The 24,015-nt window shown below is 41.9% G+C and overlaps 1 protein-coding gene across 2 annotated transcripts in view; it reads right to left on the bottom strand.

The window, feature by feature from the left end:
• TRHDE (thyrotropin releasing hormone degrading enzyme) overlaps window positions 1–23,623 on the bottom strand; it is a 213,143-nt gene extending 189,520 nt beyond the window's left edge. Inside the window, exons 1-2 of one of the 2 annotated variants that reach the window (XM_021528979.3) lie at window positions 22,424–23,623; window positions 16,707–16,980 (exon numbers count right to left, since the gene is read on the bottom strand). In XM_021528979.3, the coding sequence (XP_021384654.2) occupies window positions 16,707–16,980; window positions 22,424–23,238 (1,089 nt within the window). In that variant the 5' untranslated portion in view covers window positions 23,239–23,623. The remainder of the gene's footprint in view (window positions 1–16,706; window positions 16,981–22,423) is intronic. The other variant, XM_021528977.3, reaches the window with a different exon arrangement.
• Window positions 23,624–24,015: the final 392 nt, after the last annotated feature.

Genomic DNA, 24,015 nt, shown 5'->3' with positions numbered 1-24,015 from the left:
CCAATAATTAAAGAGGCGCTAAACATGTAAGTCATACTCATTCTTAGAATTTTACAGAACCAGGACATCTATTTCCCTGAAATCAACTAATAACAAAGTAATTTTTCTTTATATAAATACAAAAATAAAATACAAAAGGCATGTACCTTATTTAAAATACTGTCTGGGGTTAGTCATACTGGGCAATTGTGCGTTGCCAAGCATTGATTTGATTTTCATTATACTGCACTGACGGCAAAGTCATTTATCTTTTCTGCTCCCAGTCTCCTTTTATCTTTTCCGTATGCTTCTGTACTTTTCCTCTATCCTGCAGGGTTGCTGAATGCTGATGAGCAGAAAATGGTACAAAGCCACAGACAACCTCTTTCAGATTAAAAGTTCAGGTACAGAAGGTCCAACTTTTTCCATTTTGAGATTTCCAAAGAAGCTATATATTTGGCATTGTCCAGGTATATAAAGATCAGTTAAATACTTCACTGGCGATCGTTCTCTAGAACAGACCGACTTTCAAACAATGAATTATGTTTCACTCATAGTTCTAATATCTTTCCCATTAAAACCAGAAATTATACTCCTGTCACTGCAGCCTTGGATATTTAAACAAATAATGAAACAAATAAAAAAAAAATAAAAAAAGCAATTTTCCACATACCAGAGCCATGATTTTTTTAACTTTTTTTTTTTTTTGCATTCAACTTGTTATATTTTTAGATTACTAGAATTCCATAAAAATCGGGGAAAAAGGCAATATAAAGAAAAGTATCTTCCTAGCCTTATGGTACTTATCCTTAATGTGTTAGCATCTCACCAGTGATGTGCATACAAGTGACAAGTATCAACTCACCAGCTGAACTTGTCATTATTGCTTTGTTAGAACTGAATCAGGATTGCTGTAATCCTGTTTCTCACCAAACCAAAAAGTATTTAATGTCATGAGAGACAATACATCCCTCTTGAAATAGAGTGGAATGAAAATTTGTTCAAACAGAATTACAGTCAAAACTCTACAGCTGATGCTTGACAAAGCAGACACTTCAGTTGCACTTCAGATCCCAAAGGTCTCTACGCTGTTCACGTCTGTACACAAGATGGTATCTGTATCTCTGCTGTCAGGCAATGGCAGTCTGTTCAACAGAGTTAATGGAACCTAAAGAAGGATTCAGAATACTCCTGAACAGATACACTGGCTAAAATGCACTGAGAAGAGTTGAAGATGTTGGTCAATCTCAGCACAACTGCCACTGCTAATGTTATCAGACTTCTCACATAGCAGTGATTTGAACCATAACTACCCATGACTTCTAACAAAAACCACCTTCTCTATTCACCTGATCAGGCATATATAATACCACACTATCAGCATCTTTTTCAGCAAGACATTTTAGTCAATTTCCATACAAGTTCCCTGCCACAAAACAGAACACGCAACTGGCATCTTCTTGTCTCAGTCATGAACCCTACCACACCAGCAGAGATAAGCAATATGGAATGTGTCCAGAACCAGTGTGGACAAATAAGAAGAAAAGCATTCAGTCTATACAGAAGTATTCAGAACAGGCATATGTACAAAATGCTGCAGGTGAATCTCAGGACAGTAAGTGGCTGGTTGGTAAAACAGTGGAAGAAATTTAACATCAGTAAGTGCAAAGAAATGTAAACAGAAAAACATAACCCTAACTATGCATGCACATTAGTAGTCTATATTAGCTATAGCTCAGGGTAGAATTCTTGGGTATCACTGTGCCCAGCTCTCTGAAAATGTCAGCTCTGTGCTCAACAGACATTCAATGGGCAAACACAAAGTTACAACTGATTAGGGAAAGAAAAAAAAACAAAAAAATTATTATGTCACAGAACAAACGCAAGCATATAAACTTTGAGCATTGTAGGCAGTTGTGACACCACCCCTCTCTTGTTCAATGTTTCAAATAGACACTGTAGAACTTAAAATGCACAGAGAACGGTGATAAGAATAGAAGGAGATGGGAAGTGAATCCCATGCAAAGAGAGATTAAATATTTTTGAGTTCTGAAAAGGACAGCAAAACTGTCTATAGACTTAGGACTGGTACACAGCAAATGGAGTATAATCAGTCGCTGATCATTACAGAGAAAAGAGATAAAAGACAATGAAAATGTGGAATAAATGCATTTAAGTAAGTGAAACATGTAATAAAATACATATCTTGTTGCCACTGATTGTCACAGTGTGAAGTGCAAGAGGTTCCACATCAGATAATGCACATTCACAGAGAGCAGGTCCTTTGGCAGCTATTAAGCCAGTGGCCCATGTACAACTCCAGGTCAGGGTCACAGACAAACTAGAGTTTAGGAGTAATAATCCACTAATTGTCTTCTCTAAACTGGTCACCGTATAGGACATAGGAAATTATTTTCCTCTGTATCTGCTTTTACATCAAGTGTGTTGTGGTTTTTTAATAAATACTGGGGGAAAAATATCTCAGTGTAAATTAACATGACTCAAAGACCAGCTCTGGCTGTGGGTCCTTTAAACAGTGTCTCTTCCTTGTGGATAACAGGACTTTTTCCTTCAACATAGTGACCCACACAGCTAGACTCCAGAAAATAAATTATAATGGGTTCTTAATAATCAGGAAGGTGAGGTATACATAGAGGAATGGTAACATCTCACTCTTCTGAATGATCTTGCTTGTAATTCACACATACCAAACACTAGCATTAATTTCTCCATTTGAGCGATAATGACAGAGGCCTGGATGGGAAATACTCCTGGTTAGAGGGATGTTTGACAAAGTTAGAGAGTTATGGTTAGTCATATTTCTCAATGACATCTCCACAAATCATCAAGAGTGGCAAAATATCTTCATACAGTTTTATATTGTTCTTTCTCCAAATCTATGGCAGCATATCACTAAAAAGAACAGTTCTGCATTTCCTTCTCCCTTCCAATTAGATCCATAGACTAGCCACATATTGGGTGAGATGGTTCTGTCAAAAGGTCATTAAATTTTTTTTAGTTTCCCACTGGACAATTGCAGGCTCACTGTCCAACCACAGATCACTAGATTTGACAGAAATTATACAGCAAAGTGTGCAGGCAAGGGAGCGGCAGGAACAATACAAGTCTGTTCAGCAGCAGTTTTCAGCTACGCTGCTTTACTCACAATGATAAAATGCATGATATGGTGTTGGAGTCCGGGATGTTGAGAATTTTAGAGTTTCTGTGCTGACAGACTGACTTCCCAGGAGAGCACTGCATTTGACCTGAGGCCATTGTCATGGTTTGACACGGAAAAATAACTTTCTTAGAAGGAAGAGGTCAATTTGGATATTGACCAATTGAAGGTGGACACACCTCTGAGTGGTTAAAAGCAGAATTCCCAGGAGAACTCGCTCTCTTTGGTTCCGGTCAGCGTGCAGTGCAGCTTCTCCCCTGCCCGGCCGTGGCTGGGTGGGGAGGGGAAGGCCCATGGCCTGACTGAGGTAGTGCCCAGCTGCCTGTGAGAGCTGGAGAATCCGGGCAGAGAGCCAGACAGGGAGTCCGGACTTTTAACCTTTCCTGAGAAATGAAAGCTTTGTGAATTTTTTCCCCTCCTTGGTTTGAAAGAGAGGAAGAGGGACACCTTGGACCCTGGGATGTTGGAAGGAAGAATTCTAGATGGGAGGGGGACAAGGAGTGGCTTTTGGCTGGACTTTTCCATGTTGGCCACAAACTGAACCAATCTTCTCCTTCAAGAGAGACTGTATTTTAGGAGGATGCCAGTGAGTCAAGAGACCTGCTTCAGCTGGGAAAAGACAGAAGTGGAGTGAACAGAGAAAAAGTTAGGGGGTTTGTGGTGGTGCCGCCTGTCCTCAAAAGAAGGAGAAGAGAAGAAGATCTCTGTTCTTGGACCCTCGGCCCCAGGGGAAAATGGGGGAGGACTTTGGTCCCAAAAAATGAAAAAACTGAACTGTTGGGGTTTTTTTTTTTTCCCCTCTTGGCAGGGCATCCTTGAAAGGAAAAATCCTAAAAGCAGTCTGTCCATCCATGCATTGGTGGTGAGAGCACTGTGCATGGAAAGGAAAAGGGTCACCATGGCAAACTTCTTCTCCGGGCGGTGCCATGTGTGACATAGAAACACAGGATGTGGAGCTGTGTTTCTTAGGGGGTCTGTGGCACAGGAGAGACTCTGTCTCCCTCGATGGACTGAGTATTGATTGTCTGGAGGGCAGAAACCTGACTGGGGTCCAGATTGTATCACACTGTGGTTTGTTGGAGTTGGGTGGTGGGAGAAGGAATGCTTTGCAAGGTTTTAATTTTGATCTTTGTGTGTTTTTTTCCCTTTCTTTTCTTTTTTTTTATAGTAGTAGCTTAATAAAGTTTTTTTCTGTTATTAAGCTTGGGCCAGCTTTGCTCTGTTCTCGATTGCATTTCACAGCATTCAATTGAGAGATTACATTTTCATGGGGGCACTGGCATTGTGCCAGTGTCAAACCATGACAGCCATGGAGAGGGCTTCCAAAATTGATTGATAGCACTGGGATTATGGGAGTGTAGTTTGATTAGAAGTACATAATATCACAGGGTGGAAAACTAAGAGTTTAAGGTTTTAGAATACAGTAATATATATGGAGCAAGATGGAGGTTTTAGGAAGGAGGCTGGTTCTTCTTCTTGACCTTCTTCTTCCTTCTTCTTCATGGGTTTGGGTGGTATTTTGTAATTGGACAGAACAGTCCGCATTGTGGACTTTGAGTGATTAGCTATTGAGTTAAAAGTGAAAATAATTTAGGTGTCATTTCTTAGTTGGCTAGTTTAGCCTTAAAAGACCTTGTAACAAAAGATAGCCATTTTGTACCTTGTTAGCAAATTACTGCAGAACTCACTGCCTGTGAGACTGTAACATAGATAAGAAAAAATAAACATCTAACGCTGAATGCGAAATACCATCTCAAGAGCTTCAATCCCAACCTCGACAGAGGTAGAGAAAATAAGCCAAAAACCAGTACTGTAGTTCAGCAGCACTATTTGAACTTAGTCTTCTGAATGGAAAACACACAATTCCTTGGACCTGAAAGATGGTGAGCCTGAAGTGACTAGAAACCACAAAGCAGTCACCAAAAAAGCAAGAAAAGTACATTAAAGTCTGTGGTTAGAGGATGTTAGATAAAGCAGAGCTTGTCCAAGTTCAGGTGACAGAACTCTAAAAATATGGAAAAGCACTTCAACTTGTAATTGTAATTATAACAACAGCTCAACTTAGTGAAAACATCCTAGCATCAGTAAATCATGCCTGCATTTGAGAGGAAGCATCTTTCAGAGCAAATAGATTCTGCTGGGAAATCAGTTTTGTTCTTCTCCGGACTTCCTCATGTAGGTACTGCAAGGTGTCATTGTACTGGTGAGATCAGTTACGGAACAGAATGTATAATTAAATGTATTTAAATCCTTCAAATGCTGCTAAAGCACAAATGTACATACAAAACAGCATTCAGGATATTTCTCCTTAGCCATCAACCCTGAATAACAGAACTGTGAAGCCAGGCAACTCTACACTACCAGCTGCACTATGATTCAGAGATCCTTTTTATCCTCACAATACTTCGTGGTAGTATAATCATTCCTAGTCATGTGTGATTCATCAAAGTATTTTGTAGTAAAGACAAATGTTATAATACGCCCTATTGTAACCATGCAAATTACTGATGTTCATTTCCATACCTAAATTATGCTTTTGCTGAACTTTTTCTGCTGCTCAAGCAGCTCTCATGTTCCAAGCTAGTTCAGCATTTCAAAGTTGCTTCATAGCAAGGAGTCCCAAGTTTTCTGAGAGGTGGCCTTTTTCATCCCCTTCCACTTTCTCAAGCCTCTTTGTGCTTTACACAATAATGTTTTGAAGAAGTTTGCACTAGGTTCTTAACGCTAAGCTACCACCCAATTGCCTCTGTATGCCTCCTGTGGGCAGAAGTAATATAAGCTCACTTGGCAGACAAACCATACAGTACTTGCCTCAGCAACTGTGAATGACAGGTCTTCTGAGAATCATCACAAGCCAAGAAATACAGAGACATATGGAAAAGTTTCAGCCTTCCTTTTTCTACATAAAGATACATATTCCCAAGGGATTGATCTTTCTGCTATCTTGGGGCCTATTAACTTTAATATACTTGTTGCTATGCTGTCCACAAGACATGTAACATTTTAAAGCAGGAAAGTTAATACAGTCTATTTCCTAATTCTCCACCTATTAAAGCTTTTTTTTAAAGTGACCATCAGGGTCAGCAGGTGACTGCAATGCTATTTCAGAATGGCTTATATTAACTGTCTAAATTTCCACTTCAGATCTAATGGTCTTGGCTCAAGAATAAACATTTAACAACCCTAGAGCAAGTTAAATAGAGCACAAGTACAAATCACCACTCCACATTCTACAGTTATAAAAAGAGATCACAATAAATATCTAATACAACCTGAACATGGCATGATAGGAGACTTCCAAAGAAGGGCAGAATGCTACTACTGCCTCTGCTGGTGCTTGTTGAAGAAAGGTTGTATAGTAAAAGTACTGTGGACTGAAATAAATCAGATATTCCTAGTGATCACTCTTTTCTTTTACTTGAGAGCTGCATATTTAACATTTTAAACATACAGAATTGCTAAGGAATAAAAAGCAAAGGCTCATCATGAGAATAAAAGCAAGTTTGGGCATCATTCCCTTTTCATCCCCCAAATCCTGTTAGTATAATTTCAGTAAGAAATTGAGAGAAGAATGAGAAGAATTATTCAATTAGTCTCGTGAAAGGAAAAAAAAAATGTAAGTCATCTCTGATGCAGCAGTAGCCAAAAATCTATTTATGAATGCATATGCATTCATATATATGACTTTGAATGAAGCAGAACATCTTATCACTCACTGACATTCCCACATGCAAATTTGGGCTTCTACCTGAAAAACAGACATTCAACTATCGGACAAAAAAACTAAAACTATCAAACTTTCTCATTAGATATAAATCACCTTTCCTTTTCCCTGTGGTATTTAAAGTGCAACAATGAACTTACAACATTATCAAATTTCAAACATATAGGAACACTTTTCAGTAAAACAAAACACAGCATGATGTTATTTATTGTTCAACAATGGCCTGTGATTTATTTAGTCAGGGGATTGAAGAGCTACAAGAAACGCATGTGGTATGCAAATGATTCAGTAGGTAAAGTTTCTTTGAAATTATTCTATAGGAATCAATTTCCCTTCTTCCTCCTACACCTTTTATTTCCTACATCTTTTATTCCCTTTTACCCTTATTAACCGAGGTGCTACTTGCCATCCTGAAGATAAGAACTCTTAATTGAGGTTTCAAGCTGCTGTGACTACCAAACTATCACCACGCTTGGGAAAAGGAGGCGAGAGGGAAAAAAGTGTGGGTACCCCAGAGGTAAATGCTAATAACCACCTTTTGCTTCTTATCCTCTCCCCCACCCAGTCGTTTCATATAAATAAAATATTAGTCTTCTTGTTCTGTCCCACATTGCCACACAGTGCCACTGCATGCTGTGAAACAAAATGCATTGCTAAACATTCTTCATGATAATCCACTGTGGGATTACTTTTTTTAATAAACTTTAGGTCATTTAGCCTTCAAAGAGAAACATAATCTGCTTTCGAATTATGCTGTTCCAAATACAAAGATAACACGCTCGGCTCTCATTTCTAACTGCTCTTGCTAGGTCTCAACATCGTGCAGCAGCCAGAAAGCTGCCAGGCAGGAGCAGCAGAGGATCTCCTTGGGGTACCACTCAGTGGAACCAGGCCAGCAGAGCTGTTCTCTGGCACCTGTCCCCACCCAAGTGCATGAGAGGTGTGCCAGGGGATGGGCCCACGTGATGAGCTCGAGCAGCTGGACAACCACAGCAACCACTTTGAGCTGGAATAAATTGAGAATGAGAGCACTGCCTACAAGGCAATTGATCAGCCTCACTATTTTCCATGCAGGAGTTTGCCCTGTGCAAACACTCCTGGAGAATAGCAGGAAAGGACATGTGAAGCCATAGAAGCTAGACCCTGGAAAAGCACATTTACAGATTCACAGAATATTCTGAGTTGGAAAGGATCCACAAGGATCATCAAGTCCAATTCCTGGTCCTGCACACCACCATCTCCAAGAATCATTCCATGTGCCTGAAAGCATTGTCCAAAGACTTCTTGAACTCTGACAGGTGTGGTGCTGTGACCACTTCCTGGGGAGCCTGTTCCAGTGTTCAAGCACACCCTGGAGGAAAAACCTTTTCCTGATATTGAGCTTAAATCTCCCTGACTAAGCTTCATGCCATTTCCTCGAGTCCTGTCACTGGTCACAAGAGTGAAGAGACCAGTACCTGCCCCTCTGCTTCCCATCATAAGAATGTCGAAGACACAATGAGGCATCTCCTCAGTTTCCTCCAGGCTGAACAGATCAAGTGACCTCAGCCACTCCTCACTAGGCTTCCCCTCAAGGCTCTTCACCATCTTCATGGCTCTTCTTTGGACACTCTCTAATAGTTTAATATATTTTTTTATATTGTGGCACCCAACCTACACCCAACACCTGAGGTGAGGCTGCCCGAGTGCAGAGCAGAGTGGAACAATCCCCTCCCTTGCCTGGCTGGAGATTCTGTGCCTGATGCACCCCAGTACAGGGCTGGCCCTCCTGGCTGCCAGGGCACTGTTGACTTGTGTTCAACTTGCCATAGACCAGGATCTCAAAGTCACTTTGTGAACCACTACTCTCCAGCATCTCATTTCATCCCAGCATCCGATTAAAAAAAGCTTCCAAAAAAGGTACCCAAAATGTGAAAGCACCACACCAGAAGAGCAAAACAGTTCTGTCAACCCTACAATACCTTAGAAGAAAATCCAATTGACTAGGTATTCTACTAGTAAAAATGGGGGTAAATACCATAAACCTTCAGGCTGCAAAAAATACTGGGACAAAGGCAAAAATTAAGGTGGCATTTGTGCAAGGTTTTCAACACAAAAGCAACAGGTCAAGGCAAGCCTGAAAGGTGAACATTACAAACACCTGTCTGTCCTCAAAAAGGAGGCTTGAACCAGCAACAGGCATGAATCTCCAAAATAAGAGGTTATTTTCTCACCGCTGGTTATAAAAACTGGAAACAAACAGGCTAAGTTTCTCATTCCTGTAAGAAAACTCCAAATAAAATTTACCTAAACCCTGGAGAAGACACTGGTCTATAAATAAATAAAAGCACACATCACTCTCCTCCGTCAACAAATACTGTATCTGTCACTCAACTAGATGTCAACTAAGTCTGTAATCCATCTTCACTGCATAAAGCACAGTTACTATGGTAGGTACACAGGAAAGCACTGGCCTGACTGACAAATGTTCACCTGGCTGGTGTGTTCACCTTTACGTTGTTCTGGAGCGAGATACCTCCTACAGATTATCTGGCACATCACTTTTGCTTTTATAGCAAGAGCATGACTCTTACAGAAAGATGTTAATAGACTCGTGCTACTTCCTTGGATGTCAGAGAGCAGTATTCATGTTGATGCCAAGGACAGACGAATAAGTTAATGAAATAAAATATGACAGCACAACATAAGAAGCATAAGGAGACATGAAACAACACAGTACAGAAAGCAGAGTGCAGCTCGAGTTTTCAGTCTTGACTATGAGTTGCATTGTCACATCACATACTACTAAGCATATGTTCATTAGCACATGAAAGGGAAGTCTTCTCTTACATCTCCCTCCTTTCCTTGCTTGTAATGTGGGAAGTAGGACGAAGTGCAGGCACTTCACTGTACTCTCCTCTGGACAAATGGCAGGGAAGGAGTCAAAATACTAAGTCTCAGACCTTTCTTTTCTTTCATTAGCCAGCAGAGACCCCAGATGAAGTCACTACAGGCTGAAGTGCTCTTGAATGTACAGAATTACAATTAGGAAGCTGTTCTGACAACCATCAGGCCAGGAATCGTGTGCTGCCTCTCCCTCCTCACTGTAACTGCAAGCAAGCCATAAACCTACAAAATAGCCACAAATTAAGAAACTGATTTGTGCCTTTTTACAGTCTTATTGCTACTATATACAAAGTATAGCACTGCCCCCAGATACTGACAGGTGATCTTCCTAGCCTAAAACAAAACAAAACAAAACAAAACAATGCTTCCAAACTCGAGTCTTTCAATTCAATAGCATTATTTGCAGAGTCCACCTGGGCATTAACATTACTAAAACAAATATCACATTTAAATACAGCATGTACTACAAGTGCTGACAGGCAGCAATTTTTAAAGGAGTAAACACAATAAATGTACAGTGTTTTCTTAGTGCATTCAACTTGCAAATTCAACTAGAAATCAATAACAATGGATTGCAAGTTTGCAATTTATGTTTTTAACAAATTCCCTGGCATATTCAGTTTAGCATGGATGCTGATCACATAGGTTTTTGTTTGTAGCATGTTTTGTAGCTACAGTATTTAAAAATTAATAAACTAGAAGTTATTTTCAATATACAAATCTGAAACAGAATGGGTAAACAAATATTGATGCAGTGAATCTGAAAAAGCTAAGATTTCTTTGGATTCCTATTGTATTATAATACAGGTTCCCATTTAAAGTAATTCACACTAGTAAGCACTGAACTGAGTAAAAGATACTTGCAGACCAGCCTATTGTAACTACAGAGAAAATTTCACACTCACAAAAGAAAGCACAAACATACCTATCTATAGCCTTATGTGCTTTTCTAGATCAACATAACTGCATACTTCCCAATACACTCTAACATGTTTTAACTGTTTTATGAAAGCTGCTCTGAAGACAGCAAGTGTGGGACATTAGTAATAAAAAGCAAAAATGAATGTGCATCATTGTAAGATTCATGGACATATAAAGATTAAATACTACAAATGTGCATCATACCAAGATTCAGAAATATGCCTGGTGCTTCCTCTGTTAGCTGTTACCTGTTTATCAGATAAACGTGTGGCCTCCCAGTGGTAAGTGATGGGCTAACAAAAGTTACTTTGCAGGGCTTCAAAAGCAGAGCACAGCTCTGGAGCTGCATTTAAATGCAGGCTGCAGAGGAAGAAAATTTTAATTGAAGACAAGTTCTGCTTTTGGTAATGTAACCATTCTGCTGTAGCCAATATGCTCACCCACAAAGAATTATCTCACATATAAGTGCTTCAATACTGATTAATAAATAATAACTGATGAAGAGACTTTGCTGGCAGTTACTACCATCAGCTGAAGAGAGGGCCTAAGGAAGAGCCTCAAACCTTTAACCCAGGTAGTGATTAGCTGACAGAAATTTCATGGTCTTGAGGTCATTCTTCCTATTAGATAAAAATATTAATACATTTTTCAAATACAAAATAATTTTATAAAAGCTACTGGCTGAACTGCATAGTAAGTGCATAGCTACTTTAAACAAGACTGATATTTTCAGTTTTTTCTAGCAACTAACAAATGAAAAAACTCACCGAGAAAAAAGTTATTCTGCTGATTGACATGTTTTTTTTTTCTTTTTCTTAGACTATTAATGAAAGTCAGCTCTTTAGTCTCCTCAGACTGATCACCACACTTCAGGTAAGACAATGCCCAACACAGCTGTCCAGCTGGAAGCACTGTACTATATCCAGTCGTCTTAAGGACATAAATAAATAAAACCATGGTCCCATGCTAGAATAAAACCACAGTCCCATGCTGGAACTAAACAAACATGAGCTGCTGGACATGTACCACTTATGATCTAGATCTGCTTATGTGGCTCTGCTCACTAGCTCTTCCTGGACAAAAATAATTTTTCACTTGTGCAAAATCAAGCAATTATTACTACACAGATCCCATTCTTGAGACCATTATATCTTTTTTAGTTATATTAAGCCAAACTGAGTGAGCCCCCCAGGCACATGCCTGAGAGAATTCAATACCAGGACGTCTATACAGGCTCTCTGCAAGCCAGAAAGCACGACAGAAACACTAATTATCTTACTTTCCTTTAGCCATATTATTAGAGCTCCTCCTCATTGGCCAGGGTAGGACTTAAATGTACTGTACAGCTTGTGAACATTAATTACATCTTAGATAAAGCAATATCAAAACAAAAAGAGTGCAATAAAGGTTGACTTTATTTGGGTATAATTCTTATCATAAGATCTTTCTTAGCCTTAAGGTCCTTGTATCATGACAAAGTAGCACTACAATAACATTTAATACAGCTGAAACCAAGACACACCTGGCTGTAAAGGTCTCTCCAAAATGGAACATGGATGGGTTCAGTTAGTGGAGGTTCTACCCTGAGCAGCTGACCCGGGTGTGGTCAGGCACACACTGCCCATCCTGCAAAATGTGCTGCCACCACTTTGGAATAGAAGCAGGGGTAAGAAAAGTAAAGCCACACAAAATTCTTCTTTGGGTACTGTCTTCAGCATTTCTCCTCCCACTCACCACTACCCAGCTAGATAGCCACTTTCTTTCACAGCTGCTCACTCCCATCTGCTCTGGTACTGTCTGCACTTGTCTCTTTAACCCCTGCACCCACAATTCCTCCTGACTTCACTTCTTTCCATACACTTTCTGTTTTTAGCAGATACTCTCCCTGACAAGAGAAACACATTCGTGTTGCCAGTTGGCATTTTATTTCCATACCTATCTCCACATCCTATCCACAGCAAAAAGGAAGAATAGGAGAAGGTGAATCTCCCAGAAACATTTTTTTCAGCCATACATTCATCTCCACTGATATATTATGTACTCCCTCCTTCCACTAGTTCAAAAAGAGAAAGAATTTACAGGGGAAAAAATTAATTAACTTATGAGACACTGAAAAGCCATGCAGGAAATAGCCAATTTCCATGTTCATCTGACAAAGGAATGAGAAACAGAGGGTTTGGAGAATAGAAGCACTTATCCAAGCAGGGGGAAAAAATAAAGCAACAATAGTTGGAAAAGGCCTGGTGGATTGAAAGCACAATGAAGGAAAGAGACACAGTGATGATGTGACAGACAATACACTCCAACCAGCAATATTTTGCTTTTAAGAATTACTGACAAAGAACGTATGATGCATGATTAGGAAATGCAAAATAAGAGCATGTGGAGGTAAGTGAAGTTTTCTGGATTATTGTACTGCACAATGATGACAGTATACAGATCCCATGATTTTCCCCAGCTGCAGCTGGTACAACTGCTAGAGCCATACACTGATCAGCTAAGCCTGCTTGCAAGGGCACCCCTCCTCCCTCAAAACAACATTACCTCAGGCACCACCCTGGTAGAACTACACTGCTCTCTACTCCATAGCAGATGACTTTACATAAGGAATAAAGTCCCTGCCTAAAGACAAAGGCAGTTGCAGTGATTTTCTGTAACCCCAGCTGAATCTGAACAACATATTATATACCTGTAATACATATAAAAAGTCAGGTCTGCTTTTAAATTACCTAATCTGGAAGGGATTTGGACCAGACCCACATGGACTAAAGTCATGTATGTGATAATGATTCACATCTACTATAGGATGCTCTTAAAAAATAACTGTCTTAATTCCCTTTTCCAATTAATTTTAGTGTATGAAATGTAGAACATCTTCATGCAAGAGTTATATATGCTATAGCCGTGTAAGTATTTTGATTGGCTACCTAAGCTTTCCAAAAGGCAGTTTCTATTTAAAACTTGACTTGTATTGAATGTCATGCTTAAGTTTAAACTAATTTTGAGGTCAGTGGCATTCTTGAGAAAAAAAATGAAAAATTAACATTTTAGCCATTTTGAGGAAAAAAATCTGCTTTTCATCTCACAACTAGTTCTATTTCTCAGAGTTTACCTAACCTTGACCACACTACTTCATTAATACTGGTCAGCTGGAAGAGAAGTGAGATTATAATCATTTAGCATGCTGTCAAAATTTGAAAGGACAGCCCACTCCCTCAAAAATGTTTTGTGACCCAAAACAAGGTTCATAGAACTGCCAAAATAAAAGCAAAAGCAAGCTGGAGTCTTTAGGTGTCTACTAACAAATATATTTCTTATATTTGTTATTAATTACAATGAAGATTCACTGCATTAATTAAAATGAAGATTCACCAATATAAGAAATAGCCTATCAAGATGCTTCAGCCGAAGGTCTGGGTAATTTTCATTTTTAGAAGGAAACTTACTTTTATTATACATTTAATTTAACTGCCATGAGTATGGGGGTAAGTGTATTTTAGTAAAAAGTGGCTTTGAAGGAAACTAAGAAATTTGAAATTCTGTGTGCAAGGATTCCAATGATTTCAAATTCACTCAGTAGCATCCAGGAACTCCTGGCATTGCAATATAAGAGACTCAAAAAGATGGATTACCTCAGCAATTCATCTGAAAGAATGCAGCTCTGAACTGAAGTACTTGCCATGAGTTTATACCTTAAAACATACTCTTTCAACAAAACTGAACCATGATAAAAGATGATCAGATCCCAAATGGAACTGAAAAATAGCAAGATGTATTTAACCAATAATCCACTGCAAACTATTTCAGTATTCCTGGATGTTAATATACCTCAGTGATAAGGGCTTTATAAAAAAACAAGAGCTAAAATCTAGACTTAACAAACAATTTTATAGGATAACAGACTATCTCAATCTATGCAGGATTTTGGTTTCCAAGTTTTCACAAAGATTAACCAACTAATTTTCATAACTGTTGAAAAAGCTCTGCACAGCGGTACTGTCAAGTTGGTGCAGAATACATATGTATCTCCTACATGCCCTCAACCAATAGATGCAAGCATAACTATAAGGCTCTAGAAACCAAAAATACCTAACAGAAGAATACTTGGATTTTCTGTTCAGATTCCAGTAAATCAAAAGTCTTGAGAATAGTTTTGAAAAAAAACCCACAAGAACAGCAGAAAGTTATCAACTGTTGTCTACAAGACATAAGTGTGCCTCTGTTTTCAAGGCATCAAATATATTCAAGCAGCAAAAGTATATAGGATATGAGCTCTAAAGAATACTACAATGAGTTAAGGAGGAAGTAAGTCACATGTTTCAAACTGATGGTCCTGAGTTCCATCCCCAATGATTTAAATATTTGCTTACGCCAATAGCAGTGATAGCACAAGGAGTAACATGTTTCAAAACAAAAGGAGGCAGGTTAGATTAGGTGTTATGAAGAAATTCTATACTGTGAGGGTGGTGAGATTGCTCAGAAAAGCTGTGGAAGATCCATGGAAGTGCTCAAGGCCAGGCTGGATATGGTTTTTGAGTAACCTGGTCTAGTGGAAGGTGTGTTTGGCTGTGGCAGGGGGGTTCAGAACTACATGGTCTTTATGGCCCCTTCCAACCCAAACTGTTCTATGGTCCTATGACTATTACATAAGTTTCAGCAGTTCCCATTTAAAAGCACCTCACTAGGAGAACCACTTCCTAGTCATACTTCTTCCTTGTGTGGTGCCAGAAAGTAGTGTAACAGTCATGGTAGAAAAGGTCTGAAGAAAGCCTCCCAGTGTCCTACCCAGCTGTTCCAGTAACAAATAGAAGACTTATTTGTTGATCCCTTCAGGCCTAAATGAGATATGCCAGTGCTTTCTGGGTCTACCTTCCATCAGCACAGCCTTGAATCCATGCTAGGACTCTGGAAGCAACACAAAAAGCTGGGTCAGTGAACTGCTTTGGCTGAAAACTTAGCACATTTTCAGTTATTTTTGAGGTAAGTTTTCAGCCAGATCATATGGCTGTACAGAGCTCATGGCTGCGACAAGGAAGGCCAAGAATACCTTTGGCTCAGAGTAGGTGGATCAGCTCCCTCCACTGCAGCACAATGATCAGGCTGGCTCAAAGTGCTTAAGGAGCTATTTCCTGATATGAACAGTCTGCAGCCTTCCTCAAGTTCCCAGGCTATAGCACAAAATCATACAGCATTTGCCAAAGTATAAGGTGAACCCTCCTTTGCTCAGGCTCACAGCTCAAACTGTTGTCAAGTCCTCTACTTCCAGAATTAGCTCTGTTTTGTTAGTCACAGAAACTAAGTAGGAATGGTTTCTCTGAATGTTCACCTGAAAAAATCAAGATGACAGCACTGTAAAATATTCTATTAAACTGACAGCATTTCTCATTTATGTGTTGGCTTGTTATACAGTTCTGAGCTTGATATTTGTACAAAAACCCAAAACTGACGTAAATAAAGATTTTAGCTTTTGGTTTTTTTCCAAGGCATAACTCCTGGAATCATGCCCTATTTGCAAAAAAAACAACTTAAGAAACTTAGTACTTCCATTAACTTCAGGAAGTAGATAGGTTGCTAAGTCCTGCTCCCGAGCAAAAGATAGAAATCACTCTATCAGCGTCCTGAGCTAGCATGCAGCACAACAAAGGACACATCACTATCAAAGGAAGCCTTACCAGTTTAATAATCTCATGAACACTGGTAATGAAAAGGCTACAGGAAAAACAAGAAAAAATTTCCCGAGAAAAACTAAGTGTAGTTTAACAGTGTATTTAAAAGTTTAAAATTTAATCAGATAACCACACCTACTAAGCTATTTACAACAGGCACAAGACAAACTAAAAATGTTAGACAAACCTCCAGAAGAGGTCCCAAACAATACACACAATCATTAAATAGACCAGCAAATTTTAAAAATATTAATCAAGAAAATATTTTAAGTATTTGCTGGTACAATCCCCTTACAAAAAACTGAGGGTTTTCACAGTAATGAAATATTTTTGGTACATCAGAAATACTTACAACTACTCCACTCTTGGTGACAGTTTCCCGGTATGTAAAATTGCACACTGCCCAAGCCAGGTAATAGGTGGACATGAGAGGGGTCTGTGAAAAGTGATCTGTAACCCATCCATCTTCTTCAAAAACAGAAGTTTCAACTGGCATGTTGGACAAAGATAAGTAAGTTGCTTGATGTCTGATGCTGATTTTGAATGTAGCCTTGTAGATGGGCTCATCAAAGCAAGGAAAGGCTTTTCTGGCATGAGTAGGAGAAAACTGCGTAACACCAAGAAACCTACAAAAGCACAAACAAAAATAAAAATTGATTACTAACTGTGCCTAGCACCTGATTCACAGACATACCAAATCAGACACTGCCTGACCACTGTGGTTTAAAGGCGGAAAAAATTAAAACTGTAATATACAAAATATATAGTATTTGAACACTGCTTGATCAGTTTCTTACCACCTCTACTGCAATGCAATAGATACAAATTTGTAAGAAATTTGTAGACACCACACTAAAACATGATCAACCCTTGCCTTGCATCAAACTTCAGGTTCCTGCAGTATTGTTCACCAATATGTGGGTAAAAAAGCAATCCACTGTTGGTTATAAAATGTAAAACAAGCACATTCAGTTCCAACCAGGATTTCAGAGCCTTCAGGGAATTCACTCTGCCCTGAGACACTGACAGGGCACTTTACCTTTCTTTGGGCATGAGAACTTACGGTCACACAGTGCACTCAGGAGGGTCATTGTTTTCCACAGCTGATTACTTCTCTGCCGGCTGCATGTAGGTCTGGGACACAGTACTGTATAGCGTTGCTGTGTCTGTGCACCTCCAAAAAAAACCATTCTCTGAGCTTTGCAGAATCACAAATGCAAGCAAATGATTAAACCAGCACAAAGTATTTCACCATTCTTCTACACGTGCTTTTCTTCTCTAGTGTATTTTATAGAAAGCAAAACCATGTTCTTAGTTTTGGAAAGATCTCTGAAGGAGGTAATGGCATTTATTAAGCACGTATGGGAAGAATGAGAAGCCTTTAGCTTGACAATAAAACCTGTAACGGTTTTCTTTGAAACAAAATAAATTTTGATCCAGATACACAATAGGAAGCTTTCTGGATGGAGACATGTATTTACACATTTGGAGAAAACTCATGATCTTTTTGCAGAAACAAGAAGTTAAACTTAAAAGGCTGAATTATGGAGTTTGGTAAGAGTATTTTTTGGAGGCATATAGAATGAGAAAATTACCATGGGCCAACCATGTAAATGTGAAGGTAGCATGTCTGTAGGCTTTTTGAGTGGTATTGATTCATGTCTCACCTTCCAGGGTTTCAAACTGTGCAATTTTAGATACCAGGCAAACATTTATCAAAATTTTAGAGGCTGACTAATCATCTGTTATTCCTCTGAGAGAAAAGGATGGGTGGATAGCTTTGATGTAATGAAAATTGTGGCACCTATTATTAATCAGTATATAACCATTAATCTGCAATATGATACTCTAACACTGACAGAGAAAAACATAGGTACCCCATAGGGAGAAAAAAGTATCCCATTAACTTTTTCTGCAACATTTTGGATTTTACACATATTTTGGAGGCAATGAAGAAATCATTTTATTGAAACGTTACACCTTTTTCTTGCTATAGTACCTGATAGAACTAGATATATATTTTCAGTAAGATTGACTTTTTAAAAACTTGAAAACATTTTCCACCACTGAAGCAGTTACCATTGGTCTTCTTTCTAAAATAAAAAGCCTTTTTTGAATAATAATTATTGAAGGAATTATTCACATTTTTCTTGCCTCATTACAAAACACAGATTATTAAAACCAGCATTTTGAATAAGATTGCTACATCTAACATAAAAGGTTGGTGCCAGATATCCCAGTGTTAATCCAAAAAACTCCCATATCAGTGGATTTGCACTACTGCAACAAAGCCAAATCAGCCAATTAAATGAAGCAAAGCAACTTAATTTATATGCAAAGTATTTCAAGTGGACCTGATTCTGCATGCTAGGCACACTCTAAACAGCTACACACATCAACAGAAGCTTCAAGTGAGCATGGAAAACTGTACTGGCCTGTTATTAACAAAGTAAGAATAATGAACTTTCCTCTGCAATTAACAATTTTAATGAGCTCCGACACACACATAAGCACACACAGGAAATACTGTTCATACTGTGATACCCTCTAAATAAGGAAGCTTTCCCTCGTCCCCTCTCCACATCTTCACCCCACTTCTCAGAGATCTTATCAATCATCTTTTAATACCTAGTAGGCCACTGAAACAATCCCTTCACCAGGCTAATAAACCCTGGTAAAGTCTTCATCTTCTGTGTTTTCACAGCTAGACAACAGATATATCCACATAGACATAACTGGGCAAACACAGGGCAGTCAATATTTCACACTATTATTGGTAGTTGGTGTATAAAAATACACCAACTACCAATAATAGTGATATTTATAACATGCATTACTATCAAACATTGATTTGTTTGTTGTGCCATAAAGCAAAACAAACAAAATCTTAAAACTGCTTAAAGAAACCCTAAGCACTTAAAGAAAACAAACAAGCTAAACCAAAACATTGTTTATCTATTCTGCTCTGTGTTCAAGTAAAACAAGCAGACTTCTACAGCATGCCAGAAGTGAAGGGCAGTTTGATTATCTCATCCTTCCCTTTACATACCTCTCTGGGTACCAACACTTTTACCTCTCGTTCCCAAAAATATCACCACAAAAGATTGTACTCGAGGGAGTGACAGGCTCACACAGTCTGTCTTCTCAGAATACCCATGGCAGGAACTTGCAGGCGGTTTAATTCCATCTTGTTTATTAAAGGAAGATGTGTTTCCTCAATAGGTTATCTTTTTTGGCATCTTAGTTGTTACAAGATTAAAGAATATGTCTCTGTTTTCTCTGTGTGATACAAGATTTTTTTTCCTTTTCACTTATTCAAAACTTTGATGTTCATTTAGATTATGCCTGCATACTCCTACAGTAGCTCTGTATTATATTTCTGTTGAATACTGTCAGTAAATTCTAGCACATAATGCAAAGTAAATTTGTGGCATATCACTTGCATTTTATATTTCAAGTGCAGTAGGAAAGATTTCAGAAAATAAATACTTTAACACAGCTTTTGCATTTTAGGCTGATTTACAACGTTCACCTGTGAAGGCCAAAGAAACTAACTTTAGGGGGAAAAAAATCATAAAGTGAAGGCATTAGTATGTTTGTGATGCCTCACAGCAGAGTTATTTGCACCTCCTATACAACAAAAGTGAAAAATTATGGTTTGGACCCTTTTACAGCAAGTACTACTCCAATGAGGATGATGTACTTTAATTGAATATAAAGATGTCCAAAAAATCAAAACCCTGCTGGAACAGCAAGGTGTCCCAGAGCATGCAAGTCTGTCTCTCGTAACAGAAGCTCTCTGCGTTTGAGGACTAAAAAGGGTTATATGTATCATATTGAAAAATGGGCTATTAATAAGAATGCAAATTGTTACTGTATGAGTGCTCTCTGATCAAAAAAGTTCCCTGGTTTAGAAAGGGTATTATTCATGTTATACTATAGCAAGATACTAATCCTGTGACAGTTGAAAAGGAAAAACACTTTTTCTATTTAACACCTGAAACTACAACCATGCAATAACCACAGTTATATGTATGTTTTACTGAAAGAAATATAAGTGAGCTGGTAAAAGGAAAAACATGCCACTGATTTCAATACAGCAATGCTACCTTATGGAAGGTAAGTATTTTACCCACTATATTTAAGGGTATTAAAAACAAAGTAATTTATATCTGAAAAGTTACACAACGAGCACTGTGAAAAACATTTTTCCATCGCCTTCCACCCTGTGTCTTAAACTATCCTGATGACTGACACAGTGAATAGACCTTTTTGCTGGTGGTGATGGTTTCTAAAGCTTAACTAGGGGATCGGTATTGAAGTCTAGTACAGTAGCTCTGAAGAAATGTCACTGCCACACCTATTTGACACTTCAATTATTCCTACACAAAGTCAAAGTACACGAGAATAATAACTGCTTAAATAACTTCTCAGATTTGTAAAGTGAATTATACCCCCTACTGTTAACAGTATTTTGTTTTCTGATTTGCCCATTTCAATACAGGTCTGTAAGAACTCCCAATTACCCCAACCATTCAGTCTACCGTGACAAAAGGCATTTTATTCGCATCTTTTCTTACAACTGTGCTTTTTCAAATTCCCTTTTTATTTCACTCTGATGACAAATTCCAAAAACTTAATTTCAATCCTGCTTGCAATTCTAACATCAAGCTTTTTAAAATTGTCAGTAATCATAGTAATGAAAATATGTTTTAATAAAAGGGATTTTGACTTAATTGAGTTGGTGAAGAGGTTTTTCATGTCTTCATATTTTTGCCCAGTTCTTCCAACTATAAAATCTTTGCTTCACTTATATTGTTTCCACAATCTAAAACAGTAAGATTCAGGAAAAGAAAACCTGTCACTGCATAGATATTTCAAGAAAGGACAGCTTAAAAATAATCCAATTCTAAAACTATAAACCATTCCGGAACTATCAAGAAGTCCACCCTGCCTTTCTTTTCCATTACAAAGCCTTTATGTGGTTAGAAAACACCTTCTTTAAAAAGAAAGCCTCTGTAACTGGCTAAACGGGGCCCTCCACAGTAACCCTGCCTACCGCAAGAAGGGCCTAGCCAGGGACCCAAGGGTCTTTAACTACATGAGTAAATACAGATCAAGAGTGAATCTTGCTCTGCCCGCAAATGAATCGGATGTGTCGGGTCACAGGGTGTAAATCTGCAGCGACCCAGCTGTACTGTAAATGTATTCATCTTATGTGAAAATGCATCCCACAATGTTTTTTGCTTTACCAAACGGAATAAAAGCAAAACAATAGTCCCGCTGCCCTACATGCTGCCATTTGTAACCTCACAAGGCTCTGTCATACGAGGGCACAGGGCAGCCGAACGCAGAGTCTTTGTGTGAAACAGACCCGGAGCCTCTGCCCTGACAAGGACCTAGCGGACGGTCTGCTTCACTGGTGGCACCCTTGCAAGTTTGCTCCTTGCCACCGTCCGTCCGCAAGCTGCGCTGGGGCATCTCCTGCCCCGCCTGCACGCCCCGCAGCCCTCCCCGCGCAGGCGGGGCGCGCAGGCGGAGCGCTCCGCTCACCTGCCGGCGGCCCCGGCTAACCCCGGCCCCGGCTAACCCCGGCCCCGGCTAACCCCGGCCCGGCCTCCGCACGGCCCCAGCCCGCACCAGCTCCGCCCGCCCCCGCTCGCTCCCGCCCGCTCCCGCAGCCCCGGCCGCCCTCCAGGCGCTCTCACGGCTGTCTCACGACACCGGCCGGTAGCTTGGAGCGGGCAAGGACTCGCGGTCCCCGAGAACCTCCGCATCTCTGCTCTGACAGCCGGGCTCTACGGAGATGACCACAGAGAGGTGGCGGGGGGAGGCAAGGCCTGGCCTGCGGTCACTTGGCGGCCGTTTCCCCCGCCGTAGCCCCCTCCCCGGGCAGCCGGCCGAGCCCCGCACGCTTCGGCGGGACCGCCGGGGCCGGGCAGCGCAGAGCCCGCAGCATCACCGGCCCGGCGGCGCCGCCGGGTCCTAGCGCCGCCCTAACCGAAGTTGGCGCGGGGGCCGCCAACTTCGGACCGAGTTGGGTTTGAGACGACGCGGCCCATCCGCTACCTTCGCTCGCCGTGGAGGACGTAGGAGCTGCGGAAGAAGCCCAGCAGCTCGTTCTCGATGAGGGCGTTGTAGATGATCTTAAGGTTGTAACTTCTCTGCACCTCCAGGCTGCGGTTGAGGACCACGACGAACACCTGGGTCTGGGGGTAGAAGAAGGTGCGGGCCACCCGCACACCGCCGGCCAGCTTGTCCTCGGCCACGCGGACCGCCTCGATGTGCATGCGGTGGGCGTGCAGCACGATGTAGCGGCTGGCGTTACGCACCTCCAGCTGCACGTTCACCTCCCCGCTGAAGGTGAAGTTCTCCATGAAGGCGCTCAGCATCAGGTTGTAGTGCAGGGGCCGCAGGTGTCGCGGCAGCCGCGGCCGGGCCCAGGGCGGTAGCTCCCGCCGCCGCTGCCACTCCTCCTCCTCCTCCTCCTCCTCTTCCTCCGCCGCTTCCCCGCCCCGCACCTCCTCCTCCGGCCGGCCGGGCGGTTGCCCCGCACCCGGCGGCTGCCGGGCTGCCCCCGAGAGGCTCCCGTTGCCGCCGGCCCGCGGCGGACCGTCGGCGGCGGCGCCGCACTCCTCGAAGCGGACGCTGAGCAGCACGGCGATCATGGTCACCGCCAGCAGCGCTAGGATGGAGACAGCGAAGCCCAGCACCAGGCGCTTGTGCACGGCGATGTGCCGCTCCGTGGTGCGGGGTCTTGGCCCCGCCGCCTCGGCCCAGGGTCCCGGCGGCAGCCCCCGGCTGCCGTTCCGCAAGGCGGCCTCCTCCTCGATCATCATGGGGGTGACGGGCGGGCGCTTCTCCCGCTTCTCCTCCAGGGCCATCACGGCAGCGCCGCCCCCGCCTCCCGCGGGGCCGCCGCCACCCGAGGGGGCCCCGAAATCATGGGAGACTCCGAGGCAAGGGGCCCTCGGCCCGCGTGGGACGTACGGTCTCTCACTTCCCAACGAGCCGCATCACCCTGGCCGCCGGGAGCCCCGCGGGGGAGCAGCCCTCGGGGACGGGAACGGGACGAGGTCGGGTCGGGTCGGGCAAGAGGCGGCGGGCTCTCCCCGCCGTCCGGCCGCTGGGCCACGGCGCGCAGGCAACTTGTGCGGCTTCTTTGGAGCACTTCAGCACATGCCGCCGAGCGCACCTCGGCGCCAGGGGGAAGGGCTCCGTGGCCCCCCCGCTAGCGCCGCCGTCCGCAGGGAGCTCTCTTTTCCCCGCGTCCCGAGCCGCCGGGGCCGGGGTCGGGCTCCTCGCCCGGCCCCGGCAGCGCCCGAGCCATGCGCGCCCCCGGGGCGCCGCCGCGCAGGTCGGTCCGTCCCCGTGGGGCTCGCCTGGCACCGGGGGCGGTGGCACCGGACAGCAGCGCGGGCCAGGCCCGTCCTCCTCTTCCTGATAGCGAGTCAGGCTTCGGAGAGTCGCTCCTCTTATTTTCCCTTTCCTGTCTCCTGCAGGTACAGAGCAATCTCCCGGCTGGCTCGAGCAGAGGCGGCTATATATAGGCACCGGGGAGAGGCGAGGAAGGGAAGGGATGGGAAGGGGGGAGAGGCGGGCAAGCCCCGCCGCCCCTCGGCTTCAGCGGCTGCTCCGGCTGCCGGCGGTGACGGCGGCGC

The sequence above is a fragment of the Lonchura striata genome, chromosome 5 (assembly GCF_046129695.1).
Source record: "Lonchura striata isolate bLonStr1 chromosome 5, bLonStr1.mat, whole genome shotgun sequence".
In the NCBI taxonomy this organism is placed as follows: Eukaryota; Metazoa; Chordata; class Aves; order Passeriformes; family Estrildidae; genus Lonchura; species Lonchura striata.
Note: the sequence above shows the minus strand (reverse complement) of the source record. Positions and strands in the feature narration are given on the sequence as shown.